This window comes from Gastrolobium bilobum, unplaced genomic scaffold, assembly GCF_033153095.1.
Source record: "Gastrolobium bilobum isolate Gb01-03AN ecotype WA unplaced genomic scaffold, APGP_CSIRO_Gbil_v1 utg30291, whole genome shotgun sequence".
In the NCBI taxonomy this organism is placed as follows: domain Eukaryota; kingdom Viridiplantae; phylum Streptophyta; class Magnoliopsida; order Fabales; family Fabaceae; genus Gastrolobium; species Gastrolobium bilobum.
In genome coordinates, this window is record NW_026898258.1 from 1 (window position 1) to 15471 (window position 15471).

Consider the following 15471-nt stretch of genomic DNA (forward strand, 5'->3'; position numbering starts at 1 on the left):
CTGTCATTGACTTCAAATTGTAGTGTAAGCCCTATCTCAAATTTGATTTATGGTGCTCATGTACTATGGGTTACTCTTTAATGATATATATCTTAATTTTCTTGTTTCAGCATGTCTTTTATGTGTGAGGTGACGTTAAATTATGTAAATTATGATTTTTATGCCACAGGTAGTTGTGGAGAAAAAGATAATGCGTGAAAGACAACTAACCAGGCATGATCTGGGCCGTGAGAAATTTATCTCTGAGGTATGTTTTGTAAAACAAATTTATCTCTCAAGGTTCTTAATAGCCTGATATCTTCTATTTTTTGTCCTGACTCTTATGACCAACTTTGAAGAATATTGGCAAAAATAGGTATGGGAGTGGAAAAACAAGTATGGTGGCACGATATTACAACAATTACGCCGATTAGGAGCCTCTTTGGATTGGTCTCGTGAGGTAAATATGTATTTTTATTTTTATTTTTATTTTTATTTGGAGGTGTAGGATAAATGAAGAATCCGTTAAGGAAGAAAAAACATGAACTCGTAAGAACAATCCCTGTTCCTTTGCATGTCCAACCTGAAACACTCTTATAAAACCCATTAGCAGAAGCCCATTATGAAGCTAAGAAACTGAAAAAAAAGCCTATCCAATAGGAATCAGATAGCTATTTGTCATGCCATTGCACTGTCATAGTGTGATAATTGGCTTCCTTATTTATCTCTGTCTCACTTTCTATTTCCAGTGCTTCACAATGGACGACAGAAGATCTAAGGCTGTGACAGAGGGTTTTGTGAGGCTTTACAAGCAAGGCCTTGTCTATAGGTGGGGTGGGCTTTGGCAATATGCATTGTCTTTATGTAATGCTTTTATTCATAACTTCTGAATTGTAGGATCTTCGTTGATGCTGATTTCAATTTTTAATTTTTACTCAAACACTAATTAATAGAGATCCTTGATTATATCTGGACAAGCTTTAGTTAATGCGTTATTGGAAACACTATAGGATGCTTATTTGTTATCAACCATGGGTAATAATATATTATATATACACAAATCAAATTTAGGTGTAAGACTTTTTCTTAGACCTGGTTACCATACGATGTTCCTCAATTACACACACACATATGTCAAAGGCTGTAAGGCAAAATCTTTTAGATAAACTTCCTGCCACATGTGGATCTAAAGTCAGAGCGAATCACGTGGACTACAGCCATATTTTGGGAACATGATAAGATTTAACCTTCAGCATAGACCAAAATATATAGTGGACTTGCAAACTTTTTTCTGTTGAATCACAATTGTAATTATGATGTTGCGCATTTTTGGGCAAAAGATGTGTTATATCCTTTGATGAATTGTTGGAATCTAAATACTAAGATACATTTATGTGCAAATGTGCTACATGGTAAATTATATGATATATATTTATGTGAATTAAGTTAAATTCAAATGTCTTGCTGATGTGATTCTGTTTACTAAGCTTTGAGTGCTCCTCTAGTTATCAACTTCTTTTGACATGATTTATACGTAATTTTGTTATTGTATATGCCCATTTATATGATTCAACTTGCTCTTTTTTGGCGATATTACTTTTTTTTTGGGTCATTGTTGCAGGGACCTTCGTTTAGTAAATTGGGATTGTGTGTTACGGACGGCAATATCTGATATTGAGGTATGCAATGCGTTTACTTAGCTGTATCTTCTGAAGTATTGCATATGTAATGTAATTGCTTGCTGCATGCAGGTGGATTACATTGATGTAAAAGAAAGGACTCCACTAAAGGTTCCAGGATATGACAAACCAGTGGAATTTGGAGTTTTAACAAAATTTGCATACCCTTTGGAAGGGAACCTAGGTGAAATTGTTGTTGCCACGACTAGAATAGAAACTATGCTTGGTGACACTGCTATTGCTATACATCCTGATGATATCAGATACAGCCAATTTCATGGAAAATATGCTATTCATCCATTTAATGGCAGAAGACTTCCTATAATTTGTGATGCCATCCTTGTGGATCCGGAGTTTGGGACAGGTGCTGTTAAGGTATGCTCTATATGTATGACTAAAGTTCTGTTGAACTTCTTTTTCTAGTGATATTGTAATGTTTTGGTACTTTCTTTATTCCTTTCAGATTACACCTGCCCATGATCCAAATGATTTTGAGGTGGGAAAACGTCACAACCTTGAATTCATTAATGTTTTCACTGATGATGGGAAAATAAATTCTAATGGTGGCTCTGAATTTTTGGGCATGCCACGATTTAAAGCTCGAGTAGCAGTAACTGAAGCATTACAGAAGAAGGTATTGTTGTTAATAGAATTCTTTGTTTCACATGAAATCTTTGGTGCTTAGGTAACAAATATGTTAGTTTCACATGTATTTGTGTGTAATCTGACTTATGATTGCTTGTCTTGGTGACAAGGGGGAGTTATAATTTATATTATTATTGTTTTTAATATGTCGCATATGATGTTCTTCTTTTGGCACCCCATTTATCTATTATTAAGTAAATTGTGTAATTCTGTAAGTGGTAGTTGCCATGATATGAAAAAAACAATTTTTGGTATTTCCTGTTTCATTTGTTTTCTTCTTTTACATAGGGCCTTTAGCCATGATATTTGGTATTTCCTGTTTCATTTGTTTTCTTCTTTTATATAGAGTCTTTATAGAGGTTCTGAAAACAATGAGATGCGCCTTGGTGTATGTTCTAGAAGCAATGATGTTGTGGAGCCCATGATAAAGCCCCAATGGTATGTCAGTTGCAATGACTTGGCGAAGCAAGCTCTTCATGCTGCGACGGATGAGGAAAACAAAAAGCTAGAGATTATTCCAAAACAATATTTGGCTGATTGGAAGAGGTGCGTATATCTTGGTTTGCTTTTTGCAATTTCTTATAATGAGCATTTACAAAACTTATCCTTCTGAACATTCCTCTGAAATGTGGTCTAGGATCCAAACCACAATACAATGAGTTCCACCCCATAGAGATAGTTTAGCATCTCCAGAATCTTTACAATAATAGTATCACCTATGAAGCACCGACACTTCAAAAATCCTGACGTGTCGTGTCCGACACTTCTAGACACTCTCCGACACTCCAACACGTGTTGTAAAAACTCAAAAAATGGTTCAAAGATTGTGTTGCGTTGCATTTTTAGTTCCAATTATTAGATTCGTTGGATTACGATTACTATTTTATTGAGTTTAATATAAATATTTGGGATATTTTATGTTTCTTTGCAAAATTGATTGGTATTATAAGTTTAACTTCATTTTTTTGTTAAACTATTGAATATTAAATATAATATACACTACATAAATTAAAATTATTATTTAATATCAAAACGTGTCCTAACGTGTCGAAATCTAACATTTTTAAAATTAACGTGTCGGAGTGTCGTATCGTGTCGTGGCACGTGTCGCGTGTCGGTATCGGTGCTACATAGAGTATCACTATCTGTATAATTATTAGTGAGAAATGTTTTGAGGTTGAATTTGGCTATACTTAGTAGAGTTCAAGACTGTAACTGGGGCTGGCAAAGTATCAAGAGATATAATCAATTGAATTCATTGTCACTGCTTTCCTTCTATTAGAATATTTAGACCATATCTCATAATATCATTATAATATCTCAAAATATTTTAGGGTGTCTTAGATGATCTCTTAGGAGTGGTTTCCATATTTCATGAACTGTTTCTTTATTTAATTAGGATTAGCATTCTAATATTAGTATAAATTGGGATTAGTGAATTGTATATTTTAACTCATCATTACAATTTACACACCATTAGAGCCTTTTAAGAAAGTATATAACGGGAGGAGAAAAGCCCATGTGGGGAATAAAGAGTTGATGGCAAAGGAAAACCAAGGTGAGCAGTTAGTCACAAGAAAGGACACATGGCATGCTACGAATGGAGAGGAAAATTTCCAAGAGAGTGGTGAGGCTGATTCGGAAAGGAATAGTGAGATATAAGGCAGTTAGGAGTGGGGAGTGAGCGTAGAGCATTTTGTAACAGAAAGGGGAAAAGGAGGGTTGCTGGGAGGTAGCAATTCCTAGTGGGTGTGGGTAGTATTGTAGTAGCTGTCTTCATTCCTTTGTATTTGCAATTGGGTAGTTGAATGTTAATTTTCTTCTTCACTGTTCTGAAATACTCTGTAACCAGACATTAATAGTGAATCGTTTTCCTTCTTCTTAGACTTGTGCTTCGTTTACATTCTGTTTATTAAATTTCTGGTACCAACATCCTATAGTTTCAATACCCTCCAATTTTTACACTCAACCAAGTATTGGGCAAACACAGAAGGCAAATTGTGGAAGGGTGATATTGTAATGGATTCAGAGGGAGGTTTATTTTATATTAAGTTACATTTATGATATGTTGTGGCTGGCAACTTGCCGTGCTCTTATGTTTTTGTGCCTTCATTGCTTTTATAATTGTATAATGTAACCATGTCTTAACCAAGGTGTAAAGTTTTGCAGATGGCTAGAAAACATACGTGATTGGTGCATTTCACGGCAGCTATGGTGGGGTCACCAAATACCTGCATGGTATGTCACTGTAGAGGATGACATACTGCAGGAATTTGGTGCTTACAACGATCATTGGGTGGTGGCAAGAAATGAAAAGGAGGCCCAAGATGAGGCTAGCCAAAGGTATAATGGAAAGAAGTTTCGTTTAGGCCAGGATCCTGATGTTCTTGATACGTGGTTTTCTTCTGGTCTGTTCCCATTATCTGTGCTGGGATGGCCTGATGACACAGAAGACCTGAAGGCATTCTATCCAACTTCTGTTTTGGAAACTGGCCATGATATCCTCTTTTTTTGGGTTGCTCGTATGGTGATGTTAGGAATGAAGTTGGGTGGCGATGTGCCTTTTAGAAAGGTGAGGTTACTATCTCTTGCTGATAGTTTGGGAAGGGCTTTATCCTTGTATAGGCATAATGAATTTTTTGTGATACTGGTGATTTTTTTTTTCTGGCTAAAATAAGAAATTCAGTAAGACAAAGAATGTTACAAAGTGATCTGAGGATAAGAGAGATACTCAGTAAAAAAAGGAAAAACAGCCCTGAGAAAACAAAAAAAAAACATCAATGAAGGCATGAAGCAAAGCTAAATCTAACCAATCCCTTGTGCATGCCTAGAAATTTTGATCAATGACCTTCTCAATGATGTACTTACAACCCCGTGCAGATTTATTTGCATCCCATGATTCGTGATGCACATGGGCGCAAGATGTCCAAGTCTTTGGGGAATGTTATTGATCCCATTGAAGTAATAAATGGGATATCTCTGGAAGGCCTACATAAGAGGTTAGAGGCCGGTAACCTGGACCCCAAAGAACTAGCTACTGCCATAGAGGGTCAGAAAAAGGACTTTCCAAATGGTATTGATGAATGTGGTGCTGATGCTCTCCGTTTTGCACTGGTCTCGTACACAGCTCAGGTGTCAACCTTGTACCAACATTTATATGACTGATTTTTTCACCAATTTAGTTAACTTCTGTGATTTAATTGTGCTGTTTTCGTTCATTTCAGTCTGACAAAATTAACCTAGATATTCAAAGGGTGGTTGGGTATCGCCAATGGTGTAATAAATTGTGGAATGCAGTACGATTTGCTATGAGCAAGCTCGGAGATGATTATATTCCTTCTGCAACTTTGATTCCAGATGTTCTCCCATTTAGCTGCCAGTGGATACTCTCTGTGTTAAATAAAACCATATCCAAAACATTGAAGTCTCTAGAATCATTTGAGTTCTCACAGGCTACCACTGCTGTGTATTCTTGGTGGCAGTATCAATTGTGTGATGTATTTATTGAAGTGATTAAGCCTTACTTTACTGCTAACGATCCCAAGTTTGCTTCTGAAAGACGCTTTGCACAAGATACTTTGTGGTTTTGTCTAGACAATGGTCTGCGATTGCTTCATCCCTTTATGCCTTTTGTCACGGAAGAATTGTGGCAGCGCCTTCCTTCACCCAGGGAATGTAAGAGAGCAGAATCTATCATGATATGCAATTATCCTTCACCTGTAGAGGTGAGTTTTTTTAATATTTTACTCTTCAGATTATAAAGTATATTGTTGCCTATTTTCACATCATCCCTTTTTTGTACATTCTCGTTTATTTTCTCTTGGTGATATTCTTCTGGAATATGGATGTAATAGAACTGCTGTATTCCCCCATCCCCCACCCATCCCATCCCCCCTCATTTTTGTGGGTTGAAAGTGTCAAGCATGACTTGGCAAATGGTACCTCCTATGTATTTATGATATGTAGTGTTTATCTTGCTTTGGCTATTAAATAATAATAAAATTTATTGTTTGGTCGTATTTTTAATTTTTTTATTTTATTTTTTTATTTAGAGCTGGAATAATGAAAGGGTGGAGAATGATATGGACCTTGTTGAGTCTACTGTTAAGTCTCTCAGATCACTGGCGAAAGAAAGGCGTGACAGGTATGTGGAAGCAACATTTGCTTTTGTACTAGTCTCAGGTTTTCTGCTCTGTTTTGTCTATATATATCTGGAACCTCTCTTTTTTGGGGGAACAAATGAGGAATTCTCCAAGTATAGAAAAGAGTTGAATAAATGAGGATAAGAAATCCTCCTAAAATAACCAAAACAACAAGACAAAGGAAACAGAACATGAGATACTTTGGGAGGCTATGACCTGTGCATTGTACTTTGTATCTGTTTCTGTAAATATTAATTAGATTGTTATTCAATCGAACATGCTTTGCTGATTCCAAAATGATGCTTATGTTGCTAGGCGACCAGCTTTTGTTCTCTGCCGAACACAGGCGGTTGAAGAGATTATTAACAGCCATCAACTGGAGATTATAACACTAGCTAATCTATCCTCTTTGACTGTAAGTTGCACAAGTTGCTTTGTTGTGTTTGCATCTAATGTATCCCTTGCATTTTGTTTGGTGATATTGTCATTAATCACTTAGCCAGTGTTCACTTCACTTGATTAACATATTTTTCACTTTTAATGTCCCAGACAATCACTGAAATCGACGCAGTTCCATCTGGATATGCTGATACTGTCGTTAATGAAAGCCTTTCTGTTTATTTAGAGCTCCAAGGAACTAGTTCTGCGGAAGCAGAGCTAGGAAAGATGAAGAAGATAGATGAGCTGAAGAAGTATGTTTATCTCGGATTGTTTTTGAGAATACATTTTAACATATCAAGTCGTAAAATATGATAAGGTTGAAAATAATATGTCATTTGCATTTTGACTAATATATAATATAATGAAGTATATAATATAATGAAGTATGCTTAGATGGTTGATTTTAAGTGGAATTTAATACACATGAATTACTTTTATTAAAAAGTTTATAGTAAGCATGTAACATTTTTTTTTCTAAGTTGCTTTTAACAAAATTTGAACTATTTAACAGACTGGAGTTTTTATTTATGCAGGCAAATAGAAAGATTAGAGAAGATTATGAATGCTCCAGGTTATGAAGAGAAGGTTTTGCCACATATTCGAGCTAAGAACGAGGAGAAGCTAGATTCCCTAAAGGAGCGTTTATTACTTGAGGAAACGGCTGGACTGAGTCTCTAGCTTCGACGTAATATGAACTTGATTGATCATCAATTTTTCTTACATGCTTATATATGAATGATGAAGCAGTTAGAAAGGTCCATCAGTAGTATGAAGCTTCATTTAAAATTTTCGTACTTTTATGGCCTAACTATAACTATTGGCTGCCCTACACTATATCTTTTGCTGAATTAATGCAAATTTTGGTAATATTTTGTCACGGTATTTGGGCCATTAATGGGTCACCCTTAGTCCTGACCATGACTTTTGTAACCTTTTTTCGTTATTGGATGTTGACAGGGCACTCCAAATCCAAACTCCAAAAGTATTGTCGGTTAGATAACTTATCTTGTCACAATAGAAACTGTGAAATTGGTTTTATTTATACAGAACTATTAAAAGGATAAAAACTATGATAAAATTGCTGTGAGATCGGGGTAATAGAAGTCCCACCAACGGTATTATTATTCCCAACTGGCAGAATTAAATTACTAATTCGGAACAAAATATTTTTGTGTTATGACCTTATAAAATGAAAAATCTTTGGTTATCATGTTTTTATTTTTAATGCAACTTCACTTAATAGTTATTACTCACTTTAGCTTATTTGAATTGATTTTGTAAGCCTGCAGTATGATTGTTGGTTTGGGTTAAGAATGCCGTCTTGAATAACTTCTGATGTGATAACGAAATTGGACTATGCCAAATATTTCTCTTTGTTTTATTCTTCTTCACCACTTATAAATTATAAAATTTCAGATTAAAAATTTATATTAAAAAAAAATAAAAATCATATGCTTTGTTACATGCAATATGAATATACACAAAATCATTAAAAAGGAATCTTCCTCTAATCTATAATCAGTATCCGTACTGGTTTAAAAATCGTTTGTACGGACACTATTTTGCAAATCCTACCAAAACCTCTTCATTACCGAAGATAGTTATAAAAAATTCAAATTAAATTGAATAACTCCACAATGAAACTTCAGCATCTTCAAATTCCACGTCGGCAGTGCCATATTCACTCTCCCAATAATGTGTTGGTGACAGGAGCACCATGTTCCTCAGATACTCCGGCACATCTTCTCCTTCTCCTTGTTCCTCCGTCATCACCGTCGCCTCCTCCGCAACCGCCACCGCCACTGCAGACTCACTATCCTTCCTCCCCTCATCTGTCTCCAACACAGTCCCCGGCCGGAACACCTCCGCCGCTTCTGCCGCCGCTTTCTGGATATCTCTAGCCTCCGACGTCGCCGGTACCGGCAATCGCCACGCGGAGTCCGCGAAGTTGAGGCAGGCTGACCTCCCCCTGAGCGCAATCGCCGCCACGTCGTGTGCACGCGCCGCCATTTCCGCCGTGGGGAAGGTCCCCAGCCAAATCCTGGTCTTCTTGTTGGGCTCCCTCACCTCGCACACCCACTTGCCGGAGTTCCTCTTCCTCACTCCCCGGTACACCGGATGCCGTGTCTCCCTGAACTTCTTCCTCCCTGCGCGCTTCTTCGGGTGGCTCGCCGCCAGGAACACCTCCTCGTCGGACAGCGCCTTTCGAGAACCGACCGACACCGGCGACGATGATGAAATCTCAGAGTTATCGGAAAAATGATTAAAGGGAATCATGTCAATGAGTGAAAAGTTTTGTTCTTTGATGTTGCTGCAGTGAAATGGAACAGTGTGTGGAAAAGGGTTAGTTGGTAGTCGTTACTCGTTACTAACTGTCGTTGTAACTGTTTCTTTTTCTGTGTTGTGATGTGGTGTGTGTTTTGTTGTTTTGGGAGGGAAGTGAGAATTGAATCATATGGTATATATATAACTTATAAGTACGAGGGTGAGTGAGGCTCTACGTGTTTCAAGGAAAGTTCTAACACTAGGTGTCATTATGGAGAAGCCAGCTAAGTTACCCACGGTATGGACGATGGTTAAGGAATTGAAAGTAGAGAATGGGTTTGGGTGGGGCCTACAAAGTTGAACTTGTCAAGAGCTATGTGTATGACACGTGTGTGATTTTGTTTAATGAAGATGGGTACTTCTAGATTTTTAAAATGGATAAGGATGGTTTGACTGAAAAGGAAAGGGGAAAGTGAAGAGAAGAAGGTGAGTGAGTGAGTGTGTGTGTGAGGAAAGTAGGGAAGTGAATCTGTGTTTGTCATAGTCAAAGGGTTGGCTTTAGATACTTTGGTTCCTACGGAGTCTAGGGGTGTCGGTTTTGGCTCAGTGTGACGTAAAGGAGGCAAGTGTTTTCTTAATAGGATTAGGAGGAGACAACTCACCCCCACTTGACCGTTTGATTTTCACATTATTTTAGTGCCTCAGATTGTTTTCGCAAGCTGGATTTGCGTAGGGAGACGATGATGATGATGTTTTCACCAAGGACAACTCATGCCTAGTGTTCAAACTTGATAAGCACATGTTTTTTTTTTTTTTTTTTTTTATAAAAGAGAGAGTTAATGTCTGTTTTGTTAGAAGAGATATATTCTCACTTTCAAAAATTTTTATTATTAACTTACTATTTATCTAATCACCTTCAGATCATTATTTTCTTTCTCTTCAGAAACTTTTTAGCATTCTTTTCCTTTAATCCAATGATGATTAGATTGGTAAATAATTTAATAGTGAAAAATTTTAGTAGTAAGAATATCTTCCATCTTTCTTTTATTGGTATCTGGAGTACGTCATGCATATTCTTTCGTTTTGTTGATCTAATTGGTGGTTACTAGTTATTTATTTTCTAATTTTTTTTTTACTGAAATAGATTTAATTTAAAATTTATAATTGTTCCAAAAAACAATTCCAACGAATCTATTTTAGATATTTCTGTATAGCGGAATGGAATAATTTAATAAAGTTGAATAAAGAAATAAGAATTGAATGAAATTATAGTTAAACAAAACCAACTCATTCATTCCACCAACGAGTTTATATCGTGCTTAGAAAAATGAAGATGTCGAGCATGTGGCAGAGCTCTATAAAAGTCTAAAAATAATATAAAAAAAAAATGAATTAGTATGAATACTTGACCTTTTTATTATTTTTTGTATAAATATCTTTATACTATATATATCAGGTTATATTTATTTTACAACAAGCACGTGATAGAATAGCATTATATTATTTAATACTATCAGGTTATTTGATTCTACCTGATGAGCAAACTCTTATTAATATTTGCAAAAACTTTCCTTTGTTTATTTTTTAAGTTAAAACAACCTCATTCAACAATTTCAAGACACGCCACATGTACACGGTACGTTATATTTTCAATTTTTAATGCAGAAAGTTATTGATTTTCAGTTTTGAGCTGTTATCATTTTAATTATTATAAAACTTAATTTAAATTTTAGTTTCTGACTCTTCTGAGTTAAGTTAAGTAGGGCTGGCCCAAAACTCAAGCCCAACTAATAAAAAAATGGAAGTTCTTGGATTGGGGGATAAGAAAGTAATTGGGTGGCGGTGGAGGAGAATATAGTAATAGATATAAATTGAGTTGGCTAATAGCTTATCGCCAAGTTTGTTTGACTTAAGCATCTCTTTGCTAAGACACCTTTTCTGAGGTGACTCTCATACTTTCGAAAACACGGTTGACAGTTAATAACCGTCTCTTCATTTTTCAATAAATAATTGTCTTTACTTTCTTCAAATAATAATAAAAAGGTGTGCAATTATTGCAGAAAAAATCACCTTAATAATAATAGTATAAAAATTTGTTGAAATAACCTCATAGATATTTTATTGTCAGTAAATTATTAAATATTTGTTAACTGTTTTTCTGTGATAAAATAAAATTTATAAAATATAATAAAAAATAACTACTAATGTAAGTATCACTATATATAAAAAAAACAAAATTTTTAACAAACATTTTTTATTGATGCAGATTTAAAAATAAAAAAATATTAAATAATTTTTTTTTTAAGGTTTTGAATATATTAAAAATTATTATTTTTAGTATGTATTCTTAAGACATCCATTAACTCTAATGTTAAGAAAAAAAACACACATTAATATTATTAGTAAACAAATAGTATAATAATTACAAGCAGATATTCTCTTGATTAGATTATGTAAAAGAAAGTCTACCAAAAAAAATATATATATATGTAAAGAAAAGGACAGAACCGGTAGTATTCATTTCCGCGGAAACGCGTAGATTACGTGGGTAATGGATTTGTTTTTCCTTTTCAAATTTTAAGAAAACCAAACATAGTGGGGCCCCGAAAGATTCAACCATCTAATGGTATTTAGTTGATGGGCCCACCTCAAAAACAATTAATTATATATTTTTCAATTATTTTAATTAATTTGGGTCCATACAACCTGGAGTTATTTATCTTCAACTCCATTGATGGCTGATTCCTGATTACAATTTCACCTTACAAAGTAAGTGATCACGTTTATTTAAAACTATATAATTTATTTTCAACATACATAATTATTTAAAGGCCATTGATAATCTTAATTGATAAACTTTATTTTTTAACACTAATTAATGATATTCCATATACTCTTTGATCTCCAGCTATGCCAAATTGCCAATTAAGCTCTTAAATTGAGAAAGGGGTTGTGATCTAGAGACATCGCCATCAGATTTGGCACAAAGTTTCTATCATGGCCATTGCTGATTTTCTGTATAAACAGACACAAAACCACAGAGAGTGACAGTGACTGGGTGATATAGCATAAAGAGTGCAGAAAAGGCCCCGGGAGACCATTTATTGCGGTTTTTTTTTTCTAAATTAAGAATCTGTTTGGATCCTCTTATTTTTAAGCTAGAAGCTACTTATAAGATAAAGTTAAAATAAAGAGCTTAAAAAAAGAAGCTAAAAGCTGTTTGGAAATTACAAAAAAAAATTAGCTTAAAAATTAATTAAAAGCACATATTTCAAGAAAATTATCTCTTTTTCTATCTTTATCACTCTTCATTTAAAAAAAAAGCACACAATTCAAGAAAAACAGATAAGAGCTTAAAAAAAAGCTCCTCCTAGGAGCTTTTAATTTTCAGCTTTTTCTTCATTATAAAAAAAAGAGCTTTTCGTTATAAGAACTTTTTCCAAAACCTGTTTGGCCTAGCTTATGCTTATAAATAGCTTCTAGCTTAAAAATAAGAGGATCCAAACAGGCACTAAGACTAAGAAGATTTTGGACTACGGAATTTTTTAATGTAATCCAGAAACATAAACACTATTGATCGTTCTTTATCTTTTTTGAAAAAATATTTAACTCTTAATTCTCTTCCCCCTTCTATTTTTGGGAGGAATCATAGTGGTCAAGAACCATCAAATAAGGTCTCAATTATAAAAGAAAAAAGGGTGGGCCATTTTTTACTAGTAGCAGTGAAAGTTTAAGGAGAGCCTAACTAGCTGCAACTTCTCCTATCAATACAGTACTCTTTTTTCATGTCTCTTGAAAGGGACTAGACAATCGACATAGCCTTCGCCTTTTCGAGAGTATCCAACTATCAATTATTTTGATTCTTTTTTCATCTTTCTCTATACCCTTTTTAGATGGATGGAAGATAGAAATATCTACCCTCCTGACACAAGTGATATAGATCACTATTCATATATCATACGCTCAAGAAGCTATTATATGGAAGTGTCATATAATCTCTATAGCTATTATAGTGGGAACTATTTTCTTATTAAATCGTTGACATTTTTATTCAACCACATCTATTGTCAACTATATCTTAACAGTGCCAATCTGATTTTGCTAGACACTAGGTCGGCCAGTCTTTGTAAGTTGAAAGAAAGCAAGATCAATAAGCAGGGACATAAGATACTTACTTTTTTTTTTTTCTTATATGTATATATAACAGGGAGATTGTTATATTTACAAACTTTTTTTTTTGCAAATTCTTACAAATTTCACTAAATATAACCGGTCATATTTCAATCAAGAGTGTATGACCGGTCATACTCAGTATGATTTGTAAAAAAAATTATAAACGGATCCTTTCTCCATATAACATATGTTTTTGAGCAGAAACATAACAAATATTTAACTAAGGGGTTAGAATATTAAGTAACTTGTATTATATTTTAAGTTCAAATTAAATACTGTATAATATTAATGTCAGACTTTCAAAGCTAATTTTATTTTATTTTAGTTGTTGTCATTAGTAAATAGTAACTATACATGCATCTGAGTTGGTGAAAATGAACGGATCAACAAGTATATATGTAAAACATTAATTTGTACAAATAACGGTAATCTAACATGATAACTTTGTGCGAGACAGAGATAGAAAGAATGAGAGAGATATGCAGTATTATTCTGTTTTTTATAGTTTTCCTTATGAGTTCAATAGTGTTATTTTTTATATTTTTTTTGGTAGATTATATATTGTTATTTTTTTTTATTCTTTTTTGGTAAATTATCTAGTGTTATTTTTTTTTTTAATACAAGAGGTGGGGAATTATCTAGTGTTATTTCGTTTGAGTGTAATTGACGCTTTGTAGGGCTTGGAACGATGTCTCTTCAATGGGAGTAAATCTTCAATATAACGAAAGTAGATGCATCTTTATTAAAATAAAATAAAAAATATAAGGATATGAAAAAAAATCAATTTAAAAAATGATTGAGACTTTCATAATATAAACCCTATATTTCGTACCAATACATTTATGAACGAAATTCTTTCGCTATAGGAAACGATTTTAAACAAATTTTGTGTTAGTAGATCACTAAAATTGTATTTTTCAAAAGACCCAAAGCAATTTAAGGTTTCAATGTATTAATTAAAAATAATTTGAGAAATTTTCTAAACTTTCATGTAATAAAACCCAGAAATTCAGATTCGAAATTTTCTTAGAATACTAAATGAAACACGCATTGGATATATAGTTACAAAACTTTCATCACGTAGAACAAAAACTCTAAGATTTCCAAGATCAATTGCAAAAAATTTCAAAAAAAAAAATTATCATGAACTTTATGTTCTATATGCAAATTTTGAATTATTCTAATAAATAAAAAAAATTATAGATTTTATAATCATATATGCATAGCTCTAATATCAAATGAAGAAGATAGTTTTTATCCTATTGGCCCCAAGAGCAGGAATGAGAAGATAATAATGCGTGGAGGCTAGTATAGATATGCTTAGTAAGATATCAAGTTACTGGTTTAGAAAATTATATTAGGTTTTACTTTTTTTATTAATATCATTGCATTTCTTTGTTAAATTTTTTTATTGACTCTTGTAATTTTGAATATGGGAAAAATGTTTCTGCAGTTAATGCAGATAACTTATCTGCATTTATTCCCAAAACGACGCCGTTTTGGTATTGAAATCTTAAAAAATTATAAATATAAAGACTATTATAACCCTGAAATAAATTAAAATTACAAAAATACCATGATTTCCGCCTCAAAACGACGTCGCTATTGGGCTTACTGCAGATAACTTATCTGCAGTAACTGCAGAAAAAGCGAATCCTTTGAATATTTGTTAAAAATTCATATGATTGTTTAAAATTTTATAAATTCATATTATTCTTTCAAATATTATAAATTCTATTAAAAAAATTTAAAATCTAATTTTATAAAATCTTGATTGTAAAAAAAATCTTAAAAAAAAATCTTTAAAGTCACAACAATTTTAGATAGTCTTTTAAAATCTGTAAGATTTTTTATCTAAAAATAATATTTTGAAATCCTAATCTAATATACCCTTTAATTACGTCTAAATCTAAATTTAAATATTTTAGTAAATATTACTATGCCTTGGTCTCATATAATCATTAGTGGCGAAGACATTACTCTGTCGGGTATAGTTCCACAAAATCGATGATATAAAAAAAGTAAATATAATGATACGTTAAAAATGAATAAAATAAAATTGGTGTGAATAGTTTAAGTTAAATCCTTCCGGAGCAGCCGCTTTAAGAACAGATTTTCAAGATTGATGCTTCTGAAAGGTGCAATGA

General features: G+C 33.4%; 2 protein-coding genes across 2 annotated transcripts; one reads left to right on the forward strand and one right to left on the reverse strand.

Moving 5' to 3' along the window:
* Positions 1 to 169: 169 nt before the first annotated feature.
* LOC133314272 (valine--tRNA ligase, mitochondrial 1-like) lies at positions 170 to 7830 on the forward strand (the record flags this gene model as incomplete). The annotated part of the gene is made up of 14 exons (XM_061515718.1): positions 170 to 247; positions 356 to 439; positions 729 to 808; positions 1601 to 1658; positions 1731 to 2033; positions 2122 to 2292; positions 2650 to 2849; positions 4473 to 4875; positions 5184 to 5435; positions 5528 to 6028; positions 6356 to 6447; positions 6761 to 6860; positions 6995 to 7137; positions 7420 to 7830. Coding segments are annotated over 14 exons (2610 nt in total), but the record flags the coding sequence as incomplete, so codon positions are not given.
* A 566-nt stretch (positions 7831 to 8396) lies between these two features.
* LOC133314271 (dehydration-responsive element-binding protein 1C-like) lies at positions 8397 to 9303 on the reverse strand. The gene has a single exon (XM_061515717.1). It carries the CDS (start codon positions 9161 to 9163, stop codon positions 8504 to 8506), a length of 660 nt encoding a protein of 219 aa, XP_061371701.1. The 5' UTR covers positions 9164 to 9303; the 3' UTR covers positions 8397 to 8503.
* Positions 9304 to 15471: the final 6168 nt, after the last annotated feature.

What these genes read in the sequence shown, in the direction of transcription:
- LOC133314271 (XM_061515717.1), bottom strand. Translation starts at nt 9,163, where the DNA reads ATGATTCCCTTTAATCATTTTTCCGATAACTCTGAGATTTCATCATCG.